At 46.7% G+C, this 18928-nt stretch overlaps 1 protein-coding gene across 8 annotated transcripts in view; it reads left to right on the forward strand.

The window, feature by feature from the left end:
- The window catches only part of DIDO1 (death inducer-obliterator 1), a 50597-nt gene that overhangs the window by 10225 nt on the left and 21444 nt on the right, over positions 1–18928 (forward strand). For 7 of the 8 annotated variants that reach the window (XR_002827178.1, XM_006106665.3, XM_006106664.3 and 4 more), the window contains exons 2-7: positions 6154–6328; positions 7492–7604; positions 8470–9292; positions 9912–10233; positions 12830–13048; positions 14646–14859. Coding sequence is in view for 7 of the 8 variants with exons in the window: in XM_006106665.3 (XP_006106727.1) it covers positions 8472–9292; positions 9912–10233; positions 12830–13048; positions 14646–14859 (1576 nt within the window). In the remaining variant the exon portion in view is untranslated. Of the gene's footprint in view, positions 1–4222; positions 4244–6153; positions 6329–7491; positions 7605–8469; positions 9293–9911; positions 10234–12829; positions 13049–14645; positions 14860–18928 lie in introns of those variants that run through there. The other variant, XM_023747440.1, reaches the window with a different exon arrangement.

The following is an 18928-nucleotide window of genomic DNA, read 5'->3' on the forward strand; positions in this document are numbered from 1 at the left end:
AAAAGTATACAAGACGAGTGTGGATGGAGAGTTGGAAAGGGGTCGACCTCAGGCGAACGTACCTCAATCAGATTGAGGACATTTTTAGCAAAGGCCAGCTTAGGAGTACCCTAATTAAGTTAATAACAATGTACCTACCTATATAGTTTAAGTTTAAAAAATTTGGCTCTCAAAAGAAATTTCAATCGTTGTACTGTTGATATTTGGCTCTGTTGACTAATGAGTTTGCCGACCACTGCACTACCCCAAAACCAAAACCAGACACTGGCCTCTGCTAATCTTGGGAAAGGAAAGGAAGATTCCAGCTGAAATACACAGTAATTCTTAACTTGTCTCCAAGGTCTCTAAGCATCATTTCTGCCCTAAAACCTGTATGGGATGCAGCTCTGCTCAGGAGACACAGGCCTGAGTATAGGCTTTTGTTTCTCCAGCCACATTCTCTGAACTTGGGGGCAGTCAGTGTGAGCGCTGCAGTCTCCTAACTGGAATCAGCCCCTTCTCGGCAGTCATGTGAAGCTGGTTTAGGGAAGGCGGGAGTCTCCAGAAAAGTCCACTGCTGAAGCAGTGCTGTCCCTGCCTTGCAGTCCTCCTGGCTGGAAGGTCACTGGGTTGCTTGTGGTCCAAAAGGCAGCAGCCCTTAGGGTTCCCCCGAGAGTCAAGTCTGTGCTCTGTCAGCCATTCCCAGAGGGTTTGAATTCAGAACCTGACACACCTAAAATTATTGGGACCCCAGAGAGCTTTTGTTTAAGTTGTCTGTTGATATTTACTGTATTTGGCATTTCCAATAGAGACATTTACTTATTGTAAAACAATAAACCCTTGTATATTAACATGAATAACATTTTACTGAAACTATTTTCCAAGACAAAACCAACTTAAAGAGAAAGGTGGCATTGTTTTACCTTTTTGCAAATCTCTTTTATGTCTGGCTTAACTGGCAGCAGTTTGACTTTCACATTTGCTTCTAGAATACTGAGAGTGACCCATGAAAACGGAAACAATGTCTTAATGTTGTGTAGATAGTTTGACCTTGGAGACCTCGAAAAGCTTACGGACCACACTGAGAACCTTTGCTCTAGAACAGGGGTGGGCAAACTTTTTGACTCGAGGGCCACAATGGGTTCTTAAACTGGACCGGAGGGCCAGAACAAAAGCATGGATGGAGTGTTTGTGTGAACTAAGATAAATTCAAAGTAAACATCATTACATAAAAGGGTACGGTCTTTTTTTTTAGTTTTATTCATTTCAAACGGGCAGGATCCGGCCCGCGGGCCCGTAGTTTGCCCACAGCTGCTCTAGAATCTAGATAATGGTTAGGAGTGCTTACTTTTGAGAAGTTCACGTTTTAAGAAATAGTTGACTCCCGACTTTAACATGGGAGGGGGGATGAATTACTTTTAGGAAGACAGGCAATGTCTTTGCATTTTACTTGCAACCACATTACTTGCTTTTTGGAAAAAGGCTGGTTTGTGGTCATGGGTGAAAGTGTTTCGGGGCACACCTCCCCTCCGCCTCCCAGTGGACTGCCTGAAGTGAGGCCAGGGTGCCGGCTGGAGGGGGCGGGGGGGGGGGGAGGAAGACTGCTTTTAGCTGTAGGGCACTCTGCCTTGTAGGTGAGATGCCTGAATGGGAGAGGCCCTTGGTTTTGTATGTTAAATGGCACTTGGCATTTGTTGTAGGACATCCTTTAATTATACACAGCCTCTGTAACACCACCACTAGCTGCAGTGAAAATGGGTTGAGAGTGGCCTGTATGGGGGACTGTGGATGACCCCAGGAGACCCCAGCAGGGCACTGGGATCTTGTAGCAGTACCCCCAAGAGGTGCCAGAAGGAAGTCCAGCACAGATGTAATTGGGGCCCAAACAGAAAGTGTGGATATAAAAGCAGTAGAGTGGCCAATTGTGGGGGGTCCTGGATTCTTTGTGTGTGTGCATTTATTTATATTCCTTTTTTTTTTTTTTTTTTTTTTCAGAAAGGGAGGGAGGGAGAGAGAGAGAGAGAAGCATCACTGATGAGAGAGAATTATTGATTGGCTGCCTCTGCACACCCTACATTGGGGATTGAGCCCACAGCCCCGGGCACGTGCCCTGACCAGGTATAAAACCATGACCTCCTGGTTCATAGGTCGATGCTCAATCGCTGAGTCACGCTAGCTGGGCAGGTCCTGGATTCTTAATTAATAGCTACAGGACTTGGGATATTCAAGGAAAGGAGTCCTTGAAGTGCCCAGCAGGGATAACTGGCAATTGATTGATTGATTGTTAGTTAATCCTCACCCAAGGATATGCTTTTCCATTGCATTTCCGGGGGGGCGGGCGCATCGATTTGAGAAAGACATATCCACTGGTCGCCTCCTGCGCGTGCCCCAAGGGTATGCTCATGTTCTGTGGATCAACAGCGAGTGTTTGTGACTGCGGATCTATGGAGTAGATGAGGGCAGCTACCATCAATGCTTGAAAAATGGCACACACTCGGGACATCCTGTGTGGTTGGAATTTCTGGGTATATTCTCATTAGTGACCACCCCATTAATAGAAACTGAATTGTGTGACTCAGAATTAAAAAGTCTGAGTCACCAGAGTCTATAATGGCAAGGTTATGTTGTAGCTTTGGATGTAGTTTCTGACTGGCAGATCAGAATTGTTTCAGAATTTAAATGGTTAGTTGTGAATGTTGTTCTGTGGATGTGAGGTGTGGGCAAACATGGTTTAGCCACCAGGTGGGACAGGTCAGCACTGGGTGGTCTCTTTGATAAGAAGTGGTTGTCATGCTGAGAGTAGGATCCACATCGTGGTTGGTAGCATATTGTAAAGTGACTTAGGGACATGAGTCTCTTCACTGTATAGCACTGCACCACTCGAAACAGGCCTCCAGCGTGCTCTGTGGTCATGGGGTCAGCCTTCAGCTCCACCATGGTCACAGTCGCACCACTGACATTTGTATTTGTTTTGTAAGTAACACATAACATCTTAGAAAGGTATTTATGCTTTTTGTTTTTTAAACTTTTTGGGGGGTATTTTTATTGATTTCAGAGAGGAAGGGAGAAGGGAGGGAGAGAGAGAGAAACATCAATGATGAAAAGAGAATCATTGATTGGCCGCCTCCTGCATGTCCTCACCAGGGCATTGCCTGCAACCTGGGCATGTGCCCTGACCAGGAATCGAACCTTGACCTTCTGGTTCATAGGTCAACAGTCAGCCCCTAAGCCACACCAACCTGGCTTTTTGCCTTTGATTTTAAGAAATTCACTTCTGACAGCCTGACAGAGGTAGAGAATGGAGGGCAGAGTGAGGGTTGTTTTAGAACAGGTTTGGTGGAAGGCAGTGTTGGGTCCCTTCTGATAATGAAGCCCACGTCTGTGTTAGTGCTGTGCACGGGTGCGGTGTGTTCTTACACTGATAGAAATACCTTGTCACAGGAGTCTGTCCTCAGTGTGTCCCTGAGTGTCTCCACTGTGATAGTTGACATTGTTTGCCTTCTTTGCTGAGTTAACTGGTGGTGGTGCCGAAGCAAATTCGATTGCTGACATCAAACCCTATAGTGTGCTCTCCACCTCTGCACCAGCCACTTGGTGGTTATGCGCTGACCTATGAACCAGGAGGTCATGGTTCAATTCCCGGTCAGGACACATGCCCTGGCTGCGGGCTCAATCCCCAGTGGGGGGATGTGCAGGAGGCAGCCGATCAATGATTCTCATCATTGATGTTTCTATCTCTCCCCTTCTCACTTCCTCTCTGAAATCAATAAAAAAAATTTTTTTAATGTGCCAGTCTCCCTTACTGTCTTTGGTGAAGCAATAAAGACTATTTTATTAAATCTCAGCCGATAGTGTACATCTTCCTACCACTCCCTGTGATGAAGTGGCGGGGATGCAGTAGCACCTCTCCTCCACCCCAGATGGGAAGGGAGACTGTCTCCAGGGGGTGCCCCTGGGGCTGTTGGGACCTGAGCCATTTGTACTTGAAAGGACTACTGACAGGCTGCAAGTTTTCAGACTGGCATTTGGTGGGCATTTTCTTGAAGATGAAGGATGTGAGTCTTAAGGAAAACTGACATATTTGTTCCTAACGATAAAATTCCAGGTTTCAAATGAGGGTTAGAATCTTGAAAAGCTTCTATCTGCCATTGTGAGCTTGATGGCTTCCCAGTGATTAAAGCTGTTTGAGGAGACAGATGCCAATATTACTAGCACGTGTGTGTCCTCCGTGTCATCTGATGGACCATGCTGCGTTTGGACTTGCGTGAGTTGGTGATCCAGATGACCATATGGTTTCTGTTTCTGTGTTGCAACTAATGTTTATGACACTACTGCTTGTCAAGGCTTGGTATGGGGTAGCAAAGAACACCCACAATTACCTGGAAAGTTTCTTGTTTTAATTTTGGAAATAACAATATATTTCACATAAACAAAAGCTCTTTGGGGTTTTCAGTTTTTAAGAGTGTGGAGAGCCCTTGGGACCAAAAAGTTGGAGAGTTGCCTTTCAAGGACCTTGATGCAAGATCTTGTTCCTGGATTCCATTTAGCCATTGGGGTTGCCCTGTAGGTACACAGGCTCATGGTTGATAGCAGCTGAGATTTTTAAACCTAAGGTGTCAAAGAATTATTCCTACCTCAGCTTAGCAGGGAAGGGAGCAGTCTTCAGCTAAGAACAAAAATTGCGCTTATGATGGGTTCCCCGCCCCCCTCACTTTTTCAGGAATGCCCACATTTTTTCCTTTGGGAAAGTTGTATTACTCTGATGTGAATGAAAGTTTATGACCTGTTCTCTTTGCGTGGTGTAAAGGGTTACACGCTTAATTGTGTTAGGAACTTAGCACTTGACTATAGATGTAAATATGAAATATAAAGAAGTCCAGATAAATGAACCAAATTGTCTAAAATGTCGTGTATTCTGAATAGAGTTTATCTCATTCCACTCCATAGAAATATTTGATTTTTTTCTTTTCTGATGAATTTTTCAACACTTAAGTCAAATCCAGATATATGTTGGTCTTTCAGAGTAACATGAATTAAAAAATTTTTCATTCCTGAGAACATCTTAAATTTTGTTCTTGGGGTTTTGAAATATAAAAGTAAGGTTTATTTCCAGTTTCTTCTGAGAAGTAAAGTTTCTGAACCATTGTAGACTCATTTTGAGACCGATTTACCACCACATTTAAGAGATTTGGTGGCTGTGGTGACCTATTTTGCTAATGGGGTGAAATGGTCACTGTTGCTTTAAAAGGAGGGGCATCAGAATGTTTGTCTTTATTCTGAGTCACTAAGGAGACCACAGTTACAGGAGGCAGTTGGAGTGAGGCTAGGAGGAAAGAGGTGAGGTGGGTCCCCTTGGTTGGGGTGAGACTGAAATGTGTCAAAAGTAATACTTAGGGTCCCTCAGGGAACTGAGGCGCTTTTCGTGGGGCTGAGACCAAGTGAGGCCGTTCGTTTGTTCATTCAAAAGAGGGTGTAGGAAGAGAGATGTTTTTAATATAATACATGACCTGTACTACTATGATGCTCGATTATAAAGTCTTTCTCAGGTTTTTTAACTCAAATGATGGTGTAGATGTAGAATTAAGATTTTTTAAAATATATTTTATTGATTTTTTACAGAGAGGAAAGGAGAGGGATAGAGAGTTAGAAACATCAATGAGAGAGAAACATCGGATCAGCTGCCTCCTGCACACCCCTACTGGGGATGTGCCCGCAACCAAGGTGCATGCCCTTGACTGGAATCGAACCTGGGACCCTTGAGTCCGCAGGCTGACGCTCTATCCACTGAGCCAAACTGGTCAGGGCTAGAATTAAGGATTTTTAAATAATTATTTAATTTTGTTGTTCAGCCTTCTCATATTTTGTTTGTTTCTCTCTCTGTTGGGTTTTATTGAGAAATAGGATTGATTGGGTAATAGCTGACACCTGATTACTGGTTGTGGCACCCACTACCCCACCCCACCAGGGCCTGTTTTCTCTTATAGCCAGCTCCACCCTCCACCCCTGTCCTGGTCCCCATGTGGTCACAGTATTTTCTCTAGAAGTCCTTGAAGGAAGGGAACTGTGTGTTGTTGTTTTGGGGGGGGGGGGGGGGGGGCTTGTTTTTTTTTTAAAAAAAATTTTAATGTAGTTTAATTTATAGTTAAGACTTATAAACCATCTTCTTTCTTTTAGGAGCTCACTCGTGTGAATGGTCTCACGATAATCTGTGTAGTCGTCAGTGAGCAGTGACTGGCGGCAGCAGTGTTTGAGGCCTGGCTGTTTGCTTAGACCAAGTGCTTGCAACGGTCAGGCTGGGTTTTTTGAATTCAGGACTTCTGGAGGTGTCCCAGCGTTCAGTGTCTGGCGGGTAACGTATCATTAGTGTTAAATGTCAACAGCAAAACCTTAAAAGTTTGAAGTTGTGTTTTCTATTTCTAAAGTGGCATTATATGTAAAGAAGGTGATGCAATGTAACATTCATATATGTTTGAGACATTCTAAACTTTGAAAAGTTTTTAGGTGAATATGGAATGATGTTTAGAATTGTTCTTTTCACCTTTTCTAAACTTTTGTGTGCATTCAACTGAAAAAGATAACTTACAGGTGTTTTGGTGCCCACATTCAGCTTATAAAAATGTAAAAGACTATTCACACACACACTCACACACACAAAAAACAATTAGCTCAAAATGGAAAAAAATAACAATTTTATTCAGAGCAATTATTTTCCCATTGGTTATTTTATTAGTGCATAGAACTTGACGTCATGCGTTCTCTCTGTGGTGAAATGTACCTGCAGAGGAGATTTCCTCCTGCCGGAAACCATCCCTGCCGTGGGGTCGGGCTCCTTCCCCAGCCCTGCGGTAGCTTCATAGGCTCAGTCCCAGACCCTCTGAAATGGAGGGACTGTGGCTCCCTGCACTGCTTGTGGGCAAAGGCTGGTTCAGGCCCCTCACACTTTGCCTTGGGTAGGAATTGAGAATGGTGTATGAAATAAGGGCTTGATCCTCTTTTAAGGTGGCCCTCAGGTTTGCTACGAGTAGATTTGCAAGAGGAGAACACTTACCCTAAGGAGTCAGATTTCTAGGCCAGACGGGCAAACAGTTGTAACTAGTGTGGTTAGTAACAGCTCTCACACGCACACGGAAGGATCACGGCCCTGTTCTTGGGAGCGTGAGTGCTGCTTCTCACATTGGAGCTCACAGCATTATGAGGTCAGCATTGCCTCCTGGATGCAGGCAGTTCATGTGACTTGCTCAAGGTCACCAGCCAGAGCACTCTGTGTTGGAAGCTCCATAAGGACCTCACTTTAGTTCGGCTGTGACTAAAGAAGTGGTGTGGTCCTCCATGGCACACATGCTAATGACACAGCCACTCCTGCAAGCTTCTGAGTGGTTGGGAGCATGAGGCCAGATTCTAGGGTGAAGGGTGTGCGGAGCTGGATGGGAAACGGGGTGACAGCATTTAGTGGGAATAGAAAGGAGTCAGGTTGCATATGGTTTTGAGTTTTGTGTATTTTATGTTTTGAAGGTCTTCATTCTATACCAGTCCTTCCCCTAGGATGGAACATGGTGTAAAGTCTGAGTCATCACTAGCATTTACATGTGATTGAAGCCTGGACAGCTCGGAAAATAATTCTTAAGGTACATACTGTGTTCTTTGGGGTTTTATTATTCTCAAATAGGAGTAACGTTTTCACAAGCATGACCCTTCAGTAATCGTATTAGAAGGAAAGGGAAAGGAAGAATAGGGAAAAGAAACACACGTTCAAAGTAGCCAAGGTTCAGTATTTCCTATGTGTCCTAGTCATCTGTTGTTACGTAACAACTACCCCTAGAACTCGTACTTTTGTAGCTACTAAGTCAGAGCTCAGCTGGGCTGTGGTGCAGGTCCAGCACACACCCTCTCCATGGGGTCTCTCCAGCCAGGTGGTCGGACTTCTTATGTGACTGCTCAGGGCTCCAAAGCCCAGGACAGGAGCAGCCAGTATTCTCACCTACTGGGCCCGGGACTGGCACAGCGTCCCGTCCACTGTGCCCTGCAGGCAGAGTCCGCCTGACTCAGGGAGGGAAATGGCAGCCACCTCTCATCGCAGCAAACACTGTTCTGGTCATGTCCTTGCTGCCTGGGACTGTGGCTCGGTTGACATTTCCCCACTACCTGTTTTATAAGACCTGGTCCTCACCGGTTAAATGGCAAAGTTACAGATTTGCTAGCTGTTTTTCTTTGTAATATTAGATGTATAACAACTAGGATTTTCTTCAAAAATCGCCTCGAATTATGGCATGGCCTCACACTTGAAGAAACACTGGTCACAATGTCGTTTTTTTACTTGTTTTAACGTCCACCTTCATGGGTAGGAAGCTGTTCCTTCCTGTGTGGTCCTGTGGGTGTCTCCCTCCTGTGGGGTGAAGGCCATGCTCCTCTAGCCCAGGGCCTCCCTGCTCACGTGCCAAGGAATGTGGCCTCATTAATGTTGGTTGTGGTTTGGTTGCATTTCCCCATTAGGTATGGATGAGAAAGGTGACCTGAGCCATGAGGAAGCCCCCAAGGTCATCAAACCCACCAGTAAAGAGTTTAGGAAAACGTGGGGGTTTCGAAGGACCACCATTGCTAAACGGGAGGGCGCTGGGGACACGGAGTTAGACTCTGTGGATCAGCAGCCCCAGCAGCAGCAGAGCCTTTCCTTGCGACGCAGTGGGCGGCAGCCAAAGCGGACTGAGAGGGTGGAGGAGTTTCTCACAACAGTCCGGCGCAGAGGGAGGAAGACAGTGCCTATCTCCCCTGAGGACCCCAGTGAGTCAACCTCTTGCCCAGTCACAGATGTCGAAACCGCTTCTGAGGGGAGCGTCGAGAGCTCCTCTGACAGTAAAAGTGGGCCCAAGGTTGGCCCCACAGGCAGTAAGGGACGACCAGCCTCATCTGCAAAGACCAAAGGAGATGATGGTGAGGATGACACCTCCGATAGTGATAGCGATGGGTTGACCTTGAAAGAACTTCAGAATCGCCTACGAAGAAAGCGTGAACAGGAGCCAGCTGATAGGGCCCTGAGAGGAGTCCAGAGTCGCCTGAGAAAGAAGCGTCGGGAAGAGGGCCCAGCAGAAGCTGTGGACGTGGAGGTGGCCGATGCCATGGAGAGCTCCCCACCCGGCCAGCAAGAGCCGGCAGATGAACAGGCAGCTAGCAGTGACAGAGAGGGGAAGTCAGAAGGGCGGACGACCCCAGGAGTCAAAGAGGAGGATCCTGGAAGCTCAGTCAAGCACAAGCCTGAGTGTGAGGTGTACGACCCCAATGCTCTGTATTGTATATGTCGTCAGCCTCACAACAACAGGTAGGTCATGGGCAAGGAGGTTGCTGGCTGCCCCGGGTTTTAGGGAAATCCATGTAAGAAAAGCAGCGGGATTTAGGGTTATAGAGCCGGGCTGAATGAGCAACTTGTGCGTTGAAAAAGATGAACAAGTCATTGTCAGAAAGGGACTCTGGAGCCATACATTGCATGCACTGTGGTCGCCGTAGGCCACTTGGGGCTCTTCACTGCCTTGGTCACACTAGCCACGTGCAGCCAGCGGCCAGAGTGCAAGGCGGCAAAGACTAAATTACCCACCACCCGCTGTCATCCCAGAGATATCTCTGGGCTGGCACTGCTCTGGTGGTGGTAGGGAGCTGTGGTCTGGTTCTTTGGGTGGGAGAAAGGCATTGTTGCTCTTTTGTGGAGACAGTACTGAGCTGGGGTGGGGGGATATTAAGAACCCTTTAGTTAACTTAAAATGCTCTACTCAAAACAAGATTGAGTGAACTTGCTTGAATGATGAGAGGGTATATTGTGTGTTTTTTATCCTGTCTCTACTTTTCTGTACGTTTGCATTTTTTTTAACAATGTTGAAACCAATTTGTCTAATATTGAGTGTGTATCTCTTTGTTTTCCATTCCTGGTTATTTTCCAATTTCAGGTTTATGATTTGCTGTGACCGATGTGAAGAATGGTTTCATGGCGATTGTGTGGGCATTTCTGAGGCTCGTGGAAGGCTCCTGGAGAGGAACGGGGAAGATTACATCTGCCCCAACTGCACCATTCTGCAGGTGCAGGACGAGCCTAACTCAGAAACCACCGACCAGCAGGAAGCGAGGCTGCGACCTGCAGACGCTGACAGCACTGACTGTACAAGTATCGGGACCATAGAGCAGAAATCCAGTGAAGACCAAGGAATAAAGGGGAGAATTGAGAAGGCTGCAAATCCAAGTGGCAAGAAAAAACTCAAGATATTCCAGCCTGTAAGTATTGCCTCCTGGGTCAGTGATGATCTGACTCCTGCTGACAAACATCAAGACTGAGGAGTTTGGTTCTTTTGGAATAATTTAGGCTTCCCCAGAAGCAGTGTCATGCCTGATGAGGGTGGGCTGGTAGGAAAGCAGTTGTGTTTTGTGCTTTGTGAGCCTCCCCATTCCTGCTCCTGTGGGACTCCATGTCCAGCTCATAGACTATTACTGTTGACTCAACATTTTTCTTAACACATTGTTTGCGGGTAGTTTTTATCGCGCGCTAACAGGTGGCGTGGGCCATTTTTGCTAATTTTTTGCGCAAATGGCAACGTTCAGTAAAATTACGATAACTTTAGTTTACGTATTTATACGTTACCCGCATTCTACCGCTAGTCTATAAAAAACGTATTAATACGTGTCCCGCGCTCGACTACACTGGTAGAACGTATAAATACGTAAAACGTATAAATAGTTTCCCGCATACAATGTGTTTTAACTGAACTGATGGACTGGCTTGTTAAAAATGAGTCTTTCCCTAAGTGTTCTTTATGGAGTCTCATGTAACAAATCACAGTCATCTTGGAGTTACTGAAGTGAGTGTGCCCTTGTCTCAACTGGCACCATCTTGATAGAACTTGGGGTCTTCCCCCCCCCCCCCAAAAAAAAAAGCACTTGTGAGCATTTAATGAACTTCCTTCTGTGTGGCTTCAAGCTAGCAGGACACAGCCTCTGCTAACACCCTTCGTTTTCTCCTCAGCTCTCCTGAAGCACTTGGCCTCCACCGTGACAGTTTTCTGCGGGAGCCTTTCCTTCCCCAGACTATAGTAGTCTGATCGCACTACGTCAGTGATAGGAGCAGCTCCTGTCTTGTTTTTGGCAGCATTTGTGTGTCTGCTCACTAATCAAGGTGCACTTTACCAAGGTTGACAGTTGGGCAGAAGCTTGGGTTCTCTTTATGTGCTGATGCCTTGCACCTATTAGGTGATACTTGCTGAAGTTGATCCTGTGATGATGCAAGCCACCTGCATTACCTCGGCCTCCCGGGTGCTTCCTGTGCTCACTGATGTGGCTGTGGCTCTCTTGGCCCCAAAGTTTTCAGGTCTTCCTCAGTCTGGATGGCATGCTGGTGGCTGAGATGCAAGAGAGCAAGAACTAGTGATCTTGAACCTGCCTTACTGGAGATGCTGAGGGGTGGTGGTGGCAGCTTTCACGTGGCTACTAGGGTTTTAAATGACCTCAGCCAGGGACAGTCCCCAGCCCAGTGTCTGTGGTTCTTGTCCACAGCTCTGTTTACTCCGTCCTTCTTTCCAGCTGGTCTTTAGGGCTGTGATTTTTTTGTCTTGTTTTCCATGGATTGTCAGCTTCCGCTGTGGAGAGCCGTCTTGGGCTCTCGTGATTGCCCTGCTCAGGACATGTTTTCACTCCCAGTCTTCCTGCGTCTCAGCCGCCCCTGGTGTGGTCAGCTGGGCTCGTGAGAGGGCGCCACTGCGGGCGCCACTGCTGGTTGTGCCCCGCCTGTCCTTCTGCAGGTGCCCGGTGGCCAGAAGGCTGCCTTCACACCCTGCACTGTGTTAGTGGGGACTGGAGCCTTCAGTATAGCTATTGGGAGGTACTGCAGGTACTCAATGGAAATATGATACCGTTAACAACTTTAGTCATTAGGAAGCGTTAACAGAAATGTAAATTAGTGGGGAAAGCCACCCTAATTTTATGTCTTTATTGTCAGTGTGTTTGAAACTATGTACGTTTAATTTTTATCTTGAGTGAAACTTGGAATCAGTGGAAGAAAAACTATTATCTTAAGTACTTAATGTGAGACATAGATTTTGCTCAAGAACATTGAGGGATGTGTTTGTATGTTTGGTCTCAGCTTGTGATAACATCAGGTTTCTAGCACCACAACTACAGACTTAGCAGGAAAACACGTACTTCTTAGCTCAGTTTCCACGGGTCACAAATGGCTAAGCCAGGCCCTCTGCCCAGGGTTGTCCTAGGCTGCATCCCAGGGGCCAGTGGAGGCCAGGGTCTCAGACCTGGCGGGTGAAGATCCACATCCAGAAGCTTCCATGTCTGTAAAGGTGTCCTGTGTGGTTTTGTAGCATGTTATACTGAAAAGGTATTTGTTGTTTATCTGGGCTCTCTCCTGCACCCTCACCCTCAGAGCCAGCCACTGATGGCCCTCACAACAGGGCCGCTTTCTTCAGAATGAGCAGCAATGTCTCCTCTCCTTTAACAGGTCCAGTTTCTCTGTTAAACGTTTTCACCTGATTGAATCAGACCCTTTCAATTAATTCAAAAGCATCTTAGTTACCTCTAGAACAGACAGACAAACAAAAACCCCGTATGCGGGAACCTAACTGTGGGTGAGAAAGCACATCTGCAAGGGCAGAGTTGTGTTCTCCACGAGTGGCATGAAGGCAGAAGGTGCATGTCTTAGACAGGGAAGTCGATTCCTGTGCTTTGAATAAGTGAAACATAAGTTTTATTCACATTAAACATACTGTTAGTGTCTCTTGATTAAAAACAGTCCCCTCAGTACTAGAAATGGTTTTACTTTACCTTAACTGCTGGAATTGGTAAGTCTGAAGTCATGTGTTCTGTTCTGCAGGTCACAGAGTCTCCTGCTGCCGCAAAGTGTATTGGGCCTGGGTGCTCTAGCGTGGCGCAGCCCGACTCTGTCTACTGCAGCAGTGACTGCATTCTGAAACATGCTGCTGCCACCATGAAGTTCCTGAGTGCAGGGAAGGAGCCAAAACAAAAACCCAAAGAAAAGACCAAGACCAAGACGAAGCCAGAAACGCTCGTTCTTCCCAGATGTAGTGTTGAGGTAAGCTGACCAAGACCACCACCCCCATTGCAAGAGTCAAAGCATAAGTGTACTCATGTTCCAGACTCGCTGGCTTGTTTGTAGAGTGTAGGGGACAGCGGCATAGATGTAAGTCAGGTGCCGTCCCCTCTCCTGTTGTCCTCCACCTTTTCCACCAGTCCTGTTGTCAGAATTACCAGTGAGTATATATCCTCACATTTTCTTTTCTCTGCCCTCTAGCTGAGGGATTGACTAATACGGGCACCGTAAAGCAAACCCAGGCAGCTGGCTGCTGTTCCTAAGCCAGCCATCTCCCAAGAACTGTTGGTGACCGTTCAAGCCCATGTGGGAAGCAACGTCACAGGCAGCCAGCAGGGCTGGGGAGTGGGCTCTGAGGCAAGACTGTCTCACTGTGAGACCTGGCTCTCAGGTGGTCTGGCTTTGAGACACACGTGACTTGTGAAGAGTCAGGGTGTTTTAAGAATCACTTGACTCCCACTTGCATGCCTTCCTGGAGTTAGCTTAGGTTGGCATGGCCGTTGGATGGCCCCATTGCACTTGTATTGAGCAAGCCTAATGGAGTGTTTCCTTGACATAGTTGAATGCTTATTTAGCGTTTAGATGGCCTAACTTTTATTTATTTACTTTTGTTAATTCCTTACCTGAGGGTATTTTTTCCATTGCTTTTAAAGAGAGGGTAAGGGAGAGAGGGAGGGAGGGAAAAACATTGATGTGAGAGAGACACGACTGGTTGCCTCCCGCACGCGCCCCAACTGGAGAAGGGGAGCAAACCCAAAACCCAGGTACGTGTCCTTGACCGGGAATCAAACCCGAGACCCTTTAGTTCACAGGTGGATGCTCTAACCACTGAGAAACACCTGCCAAGACTAGATGGCCTGATTTTTATTTGTTTTTGTTTTTTATTTCAGAGAGGAAGGGAGAGGGAGAGAAGGATAGAAACAGATAATGAGAGAGAATCATCAACAACTGCCTCCTGCACACCCCACACTGAGGACTGAGCCCACAACCCAGGCATGTGCCCTGACCGGGAATCGAACCATGACCTCCTGGTTCATAGGTGGACACTCAGCCACTGAGCCATGCCAGCTGGGCTAGATGGCCTAATTTTTAAGGCTGGTAATTTTGAATCAACTGCTGTGTCTAGTAAGAGTGACGGTGCAGGATGCCTGATGGAGAGCATGGGAGTGTGGGTCCTGGCCTTGTTGCCCAGCGTCGCCCTCTCCCACAGTGTTGTGGGCAGGCACACTCTCAGAGAGGCCCTTCCCACTTGGGTCTTGCCTCTTTTCACCACCTGCTCAAGGGACTTGTTCTGTGTTACCCTGGCTGCCTCACACCTCAGCTGGATGACAGTTATTCTGTGTTGGGCCTCATGTCACTCAGAAGTTGAAGCCCTTCCCAGCCATTGTGGTGGAATGCTGAAGGCTCAGTTGGTGGTGAGTCCTGCTGAGGCCTGGTGCTGAGCAGGCGTGGTGCCCAGGCTCAGGGTGGGGTGGGAGTGTGAGTGACCTTAAGCATGTTCTCACCTTCATTGAGAAGGGAAGTGAATGAAGGTTGACTTTTGATCTCCTTAATGATTGGGGTTTTACTGATTATCCAGGCAGGCATTAAAGTCTCTTCTGTGCCCAAGAGACCCGCTCCAGACAAGAAAGAGAATGCCATGAAGAAGGCAGTGGTGGCCCCTGCTCGGACTGAGGTCCTTGTGAAGGAAACGACTTGCGAGAGCAGCACGCCGTCCTGGGCGAGCGACCACAATTACAATGCAGTAAAGCCAGAACAGACTGCTGCCCTGTGGCCGTCACTGTTGTATAAATGTATGTATCATCTAGGGGTGGCTTCTGGACCCTTCCCTGTCTTTCTGGATGTCTGTCCACTCAGGACTGTCCAGAACTAGGAGGTGTAACCAAGCTCAAAGCTGCACCTCCAGGGATGGAAGCAAATACCAGGGAGCCCCAGGGGCTCACGCTTAGCCTGTTTCCCACAAAGCCCGCAAACCTCAGTGTTGACTGTGGCACCTGGCAATTGAGGTCTAATCTGTTTTCATTATCAGACACTGGTAAGTATTTAGTATTGTTGCCAACAAAGTCCAGTGAGCAGGTACTCTTGCCCGGCACTCCAAGTTCATCACCATCCACACTACAGGTGCATCATTATCACCGCTCTGTTAGCTGCACAGGTTTCCACACTGCCCTTTAGCACGTGTGGCCATCACTTCTTTTGTGTGTGGGGAGCTCTTTCTGCCAATTGATGATGCAGTGATAGTCAACTAAAGTACAATTTCTGAGCTGAGAAATTTTTCTTGTTCAGTACACATTACATATCCCCATAAACACACTCCTGGTCTCACACACCGAGCGCCGTGTGTCTCAGGTAAGTGGGCGAGGTGTCTCCTAAAGCAGACTCCACCAGGGGCCTCCAGACTTCTCTGGACGCCGGACTGTAGGTCGTGCCTCCCCACCCCCAAAAAATGAGGAGTTGAGGTCTTGCCAGTCAGTCTGTGAGATCCCAGATTTGCTTATGCAGCAGGACCTTTGGTTTCTTGTTTTTCATCCTAACTCTCCAAAATTAAATTGGTCTGCAGGGCACATCTTACTCTATTACTAAGATTGTTTTTATTCAGTTTTTTTGTGCTATTTTTTATACTGTTTTACGCCTTTTTTTAAAGCACTGAAAGGTTTAAAAGCCCTGAATTCCAAGATTATAGGGCTCTTCTGCCTTCTCCTTTTAGTCACCTTTTAACAGTCACTGAGGGAGGATACCTGTAGGTAGGCGCTGGACTAGTATAATTAGAAAATGTGTAACTAAATGCTCACTTTGAGAACATAAATGGCCTAATACCTAAGTAAATTGCAAAGTAATACTAGATTTTTTTATTATTTTAGGAATACGTTGTTAAGTACAATTAAACTATAGCACGCCTGTGAAGTAGCACTTTTATAGAGGCTGTGAGCATACCTAAAAACATACATCACTTACGTGTGAACGGATGGTAACCGTGACTTTGGAGTCCTGTGTACTGTGCTCTAAGTGGGTTACAGGTTACAGGATGCAGCAGAATCAGGAAACCCGGGCACATCTACCAAGGTCCTGGCGACTGATTTCCATCTGTTGACTAGAGCTGGAAAGCTGCTCTGAGGCACCCTGTGCGGAGTTATGAGGACAGGATGGCTCTTCTCCCTGGACTCTAATCCCACTGTGACCTTGAGAGAAGAAAGGAATTGGGGGTGGGGAGATACACCAGGGGCCCATTTCTCTGCTCACAGACTGGGTCTTCTTTTCTTCTCCACCTCCTCTCTCCATATCAGCTCCTCCCTGAAGCTTCATGGGCTTCAAGTTGACAGAAAGTTGAAACAAACTAATGACTAACCCTTCCTAGCACACTGACGCCAATTAAAACTGATGGATATCCAGAATTGATTGAGTGCAGGGGGGACATTTTTGAGTTGCTTTTGATCATTTTTTTTTGTTATCCCAGAAATGTCATCTTCCCAAAAAATGATTGGGAAGGGTCATTGGAAAAATACTGACTTCAGCCCGGGTGAGTAGCAGTTGTGTCTACCTCTGACCCAGATCATCCTTTCACAGTTGCTGTAGCACACACAGAACCCTGCGGCCCCATGAGGACCCCCTACCTGCCGCCCTGGCCGGCTTCAGAATGGGCTTTTCTGGGTTGGGATGGTGAGATTCAGGGTGCACCTGATGCTGGGACACTGGCCTGGGCATGTGGAGCCTCCTTCAGCCCAGAGAGCCAGGGTGCTGCTCCTGGAGGTGCTCTGTGCTGCCTGGATGTGGATGCAGGGACAACTGTCAGGGTACATGGTGTGGGACCCTCCGGTAAACCACGTCGAAGTTTGCTCTTCCTCCTCACGAAAGTATCAGTAGGTCCTGCGTGCTCTCAGGGTAATGCTATTAACATACACTCATTCCTGATTGATTTCTTTAAATTGTTTTTGAGGTTTTCTGTACTTGTGGAAACAATTGTTTTTTAATTTCTCCCCCAAATCAATCATATTTGTGCTTTTACAGTTTTATTTTTTTCCTCTTTATTTCCACTGTTTGTTTGCCTTCCTTATTGTTAAAGCATGGAGAGAGCTTAACCTTTTTTTTCTTTCTTTCTTTTTTTTTTTTTTTTTTTTCCTAAAATGCCCCAGGTTTATTAGAAAGAATATGGAAGTGGAATTCTGGTATTTGTATTCTAGTATTTTGGGCTCCTTAAATGTCTCAATAGGTGACTTAAAACACGGGATCTAAACAAATTTTGACTGAAATACGAGATTTCTACAGTTTATCTAGCTTTGAGAATTAAAATGGAAAACCCTAAGGGAACCAGGACACCCAAATCCGGATGGTTTGTTAAGCATGGTGCCCAGATACAGCATTTCCCCCCAGTCCAGTCCATGTGTGGCCATGCAGATCGTCCACGAGCTGTGAGAAGTGGATGGAGAACACGGACTCTCACGAGGGTGACTAATGGCATGGGCTCCAGGAGCATATTTCACAAATCATCAGAGGAAACAAGTTTCCTATAATAAAATATGTAGGGGATTCTAGAACCCAAGCATATTTTGTAGACATTTAAGCGGGGACAGGGGGGGTCTTTTGCTTTATCAGCTGCGTGAGCCATTTTTACCTGTCTCTTCCAGGATTGTCAGTAGCAATAAAATGTGGCTGGGACAAACCAGACTTCGTCCATATGAACCAATTCCCCTCCTACCTCTCCCCCACCCCCCAGAGGAAAAACCAAAGCTTGTACTGATGGATTTAGCTTGACAACTGTTTTTAATGCTCTCCATACAGCCGCAATTTTCTTGGTTGTCAGTGACATTCTTTTGGTATTTTACAGTGTTGTACTTTTATAACATTAAAATACCCAACTGCTCAGGTAATTATATCGGGGAAAGGTTTCATGTACATAAACATTTGAGATGAAACCCCTCAGCAGCACGCTGTGCTGGAGCCCCAGGGGAGGGGGGGTGCTAAAAATTCCACCTCAGGGTGGGTCCTGCTCCCTCCACCTGCTCTTCAGTGACCTATGACCTTTTGGAGCTTTGGGCCCATCTGATACTGCTTGCCACTCTGGTGGCATCATCAGTGTTAGAGCCCAAGTGCCCCTTTGAAGACGCTGCTGCAGGTCTTCCAGTGTGCTACACAAGTCGTGGGTATATTTGTATAAAATCATAAAATACTATTCTTGATGTTTGTGCATGGCACAAAACTGCACATAGTTATGTTCTTAGCTTCTGAGAATTAAAGAAGTAAACTTAGAAGATGGATAAGAAGTTTTGCCACTTTCATTTGTTTAAATGAAAGAGCATCTGTCATTGCACGGGTGGACCTGGAGGAGCTCGGCAGGAAGAGCGCCAAGGTAACTGCTGCCTAGCCGCTGCATCTGCACGGCCACCCACCGGCCCTGGGTGTCCACTCGTGACCCTTTGTGACCTGGAGCTCACAGGGAGGATCTAAGACCCCTGCCCCCATCATATTGGTTGAAGTAGTAAACAATTTGGGAACAGATGATGTTGGTTAAACTGTAGCCTTATTAACGTGAGGAGACTGCCTGGTGACAGTGCTGAGATGGCGGGAAAGCGGCAGCTGCGCTCCCCAGGCCACCGCCCCGCCAGGCTGTCTGCCCCGTCCTCTTGATTACATGCCTGGCTCCCCATGAGGCCTTGATCACATTATTCTAGTGTTCGTGGTGAAGAATAATTGGGTCAGTTGTTTCATATGCTGTCAGTCCAACATGAATTTGCAAAACCCTGTATGTGAGACTTAAAATGAAGAAGGGCATTAACCTCCAGATACATACTTGGTTTTTGCAAGTTTCTTTGAAGAGTTCTAGGCACCTCTCCATTTATGTGTAAATCACCCAAATATGATATCAGA

This window comes from Myotis lucifugus, unplaced genomic scaffold, assembly GCF_000147115.1.
Source record: "Myotis lucifugus unplaced genomic scaffold, Myoluc2.0 scaffold_879, whole genome shotgun sequence".
Taxonomy (NCBI): Eukaryota; Metazoa; Chordata; class Mammalia; order Chiroptera; family Vespertilionidae; genus Myotis; species Myotis lucifugus.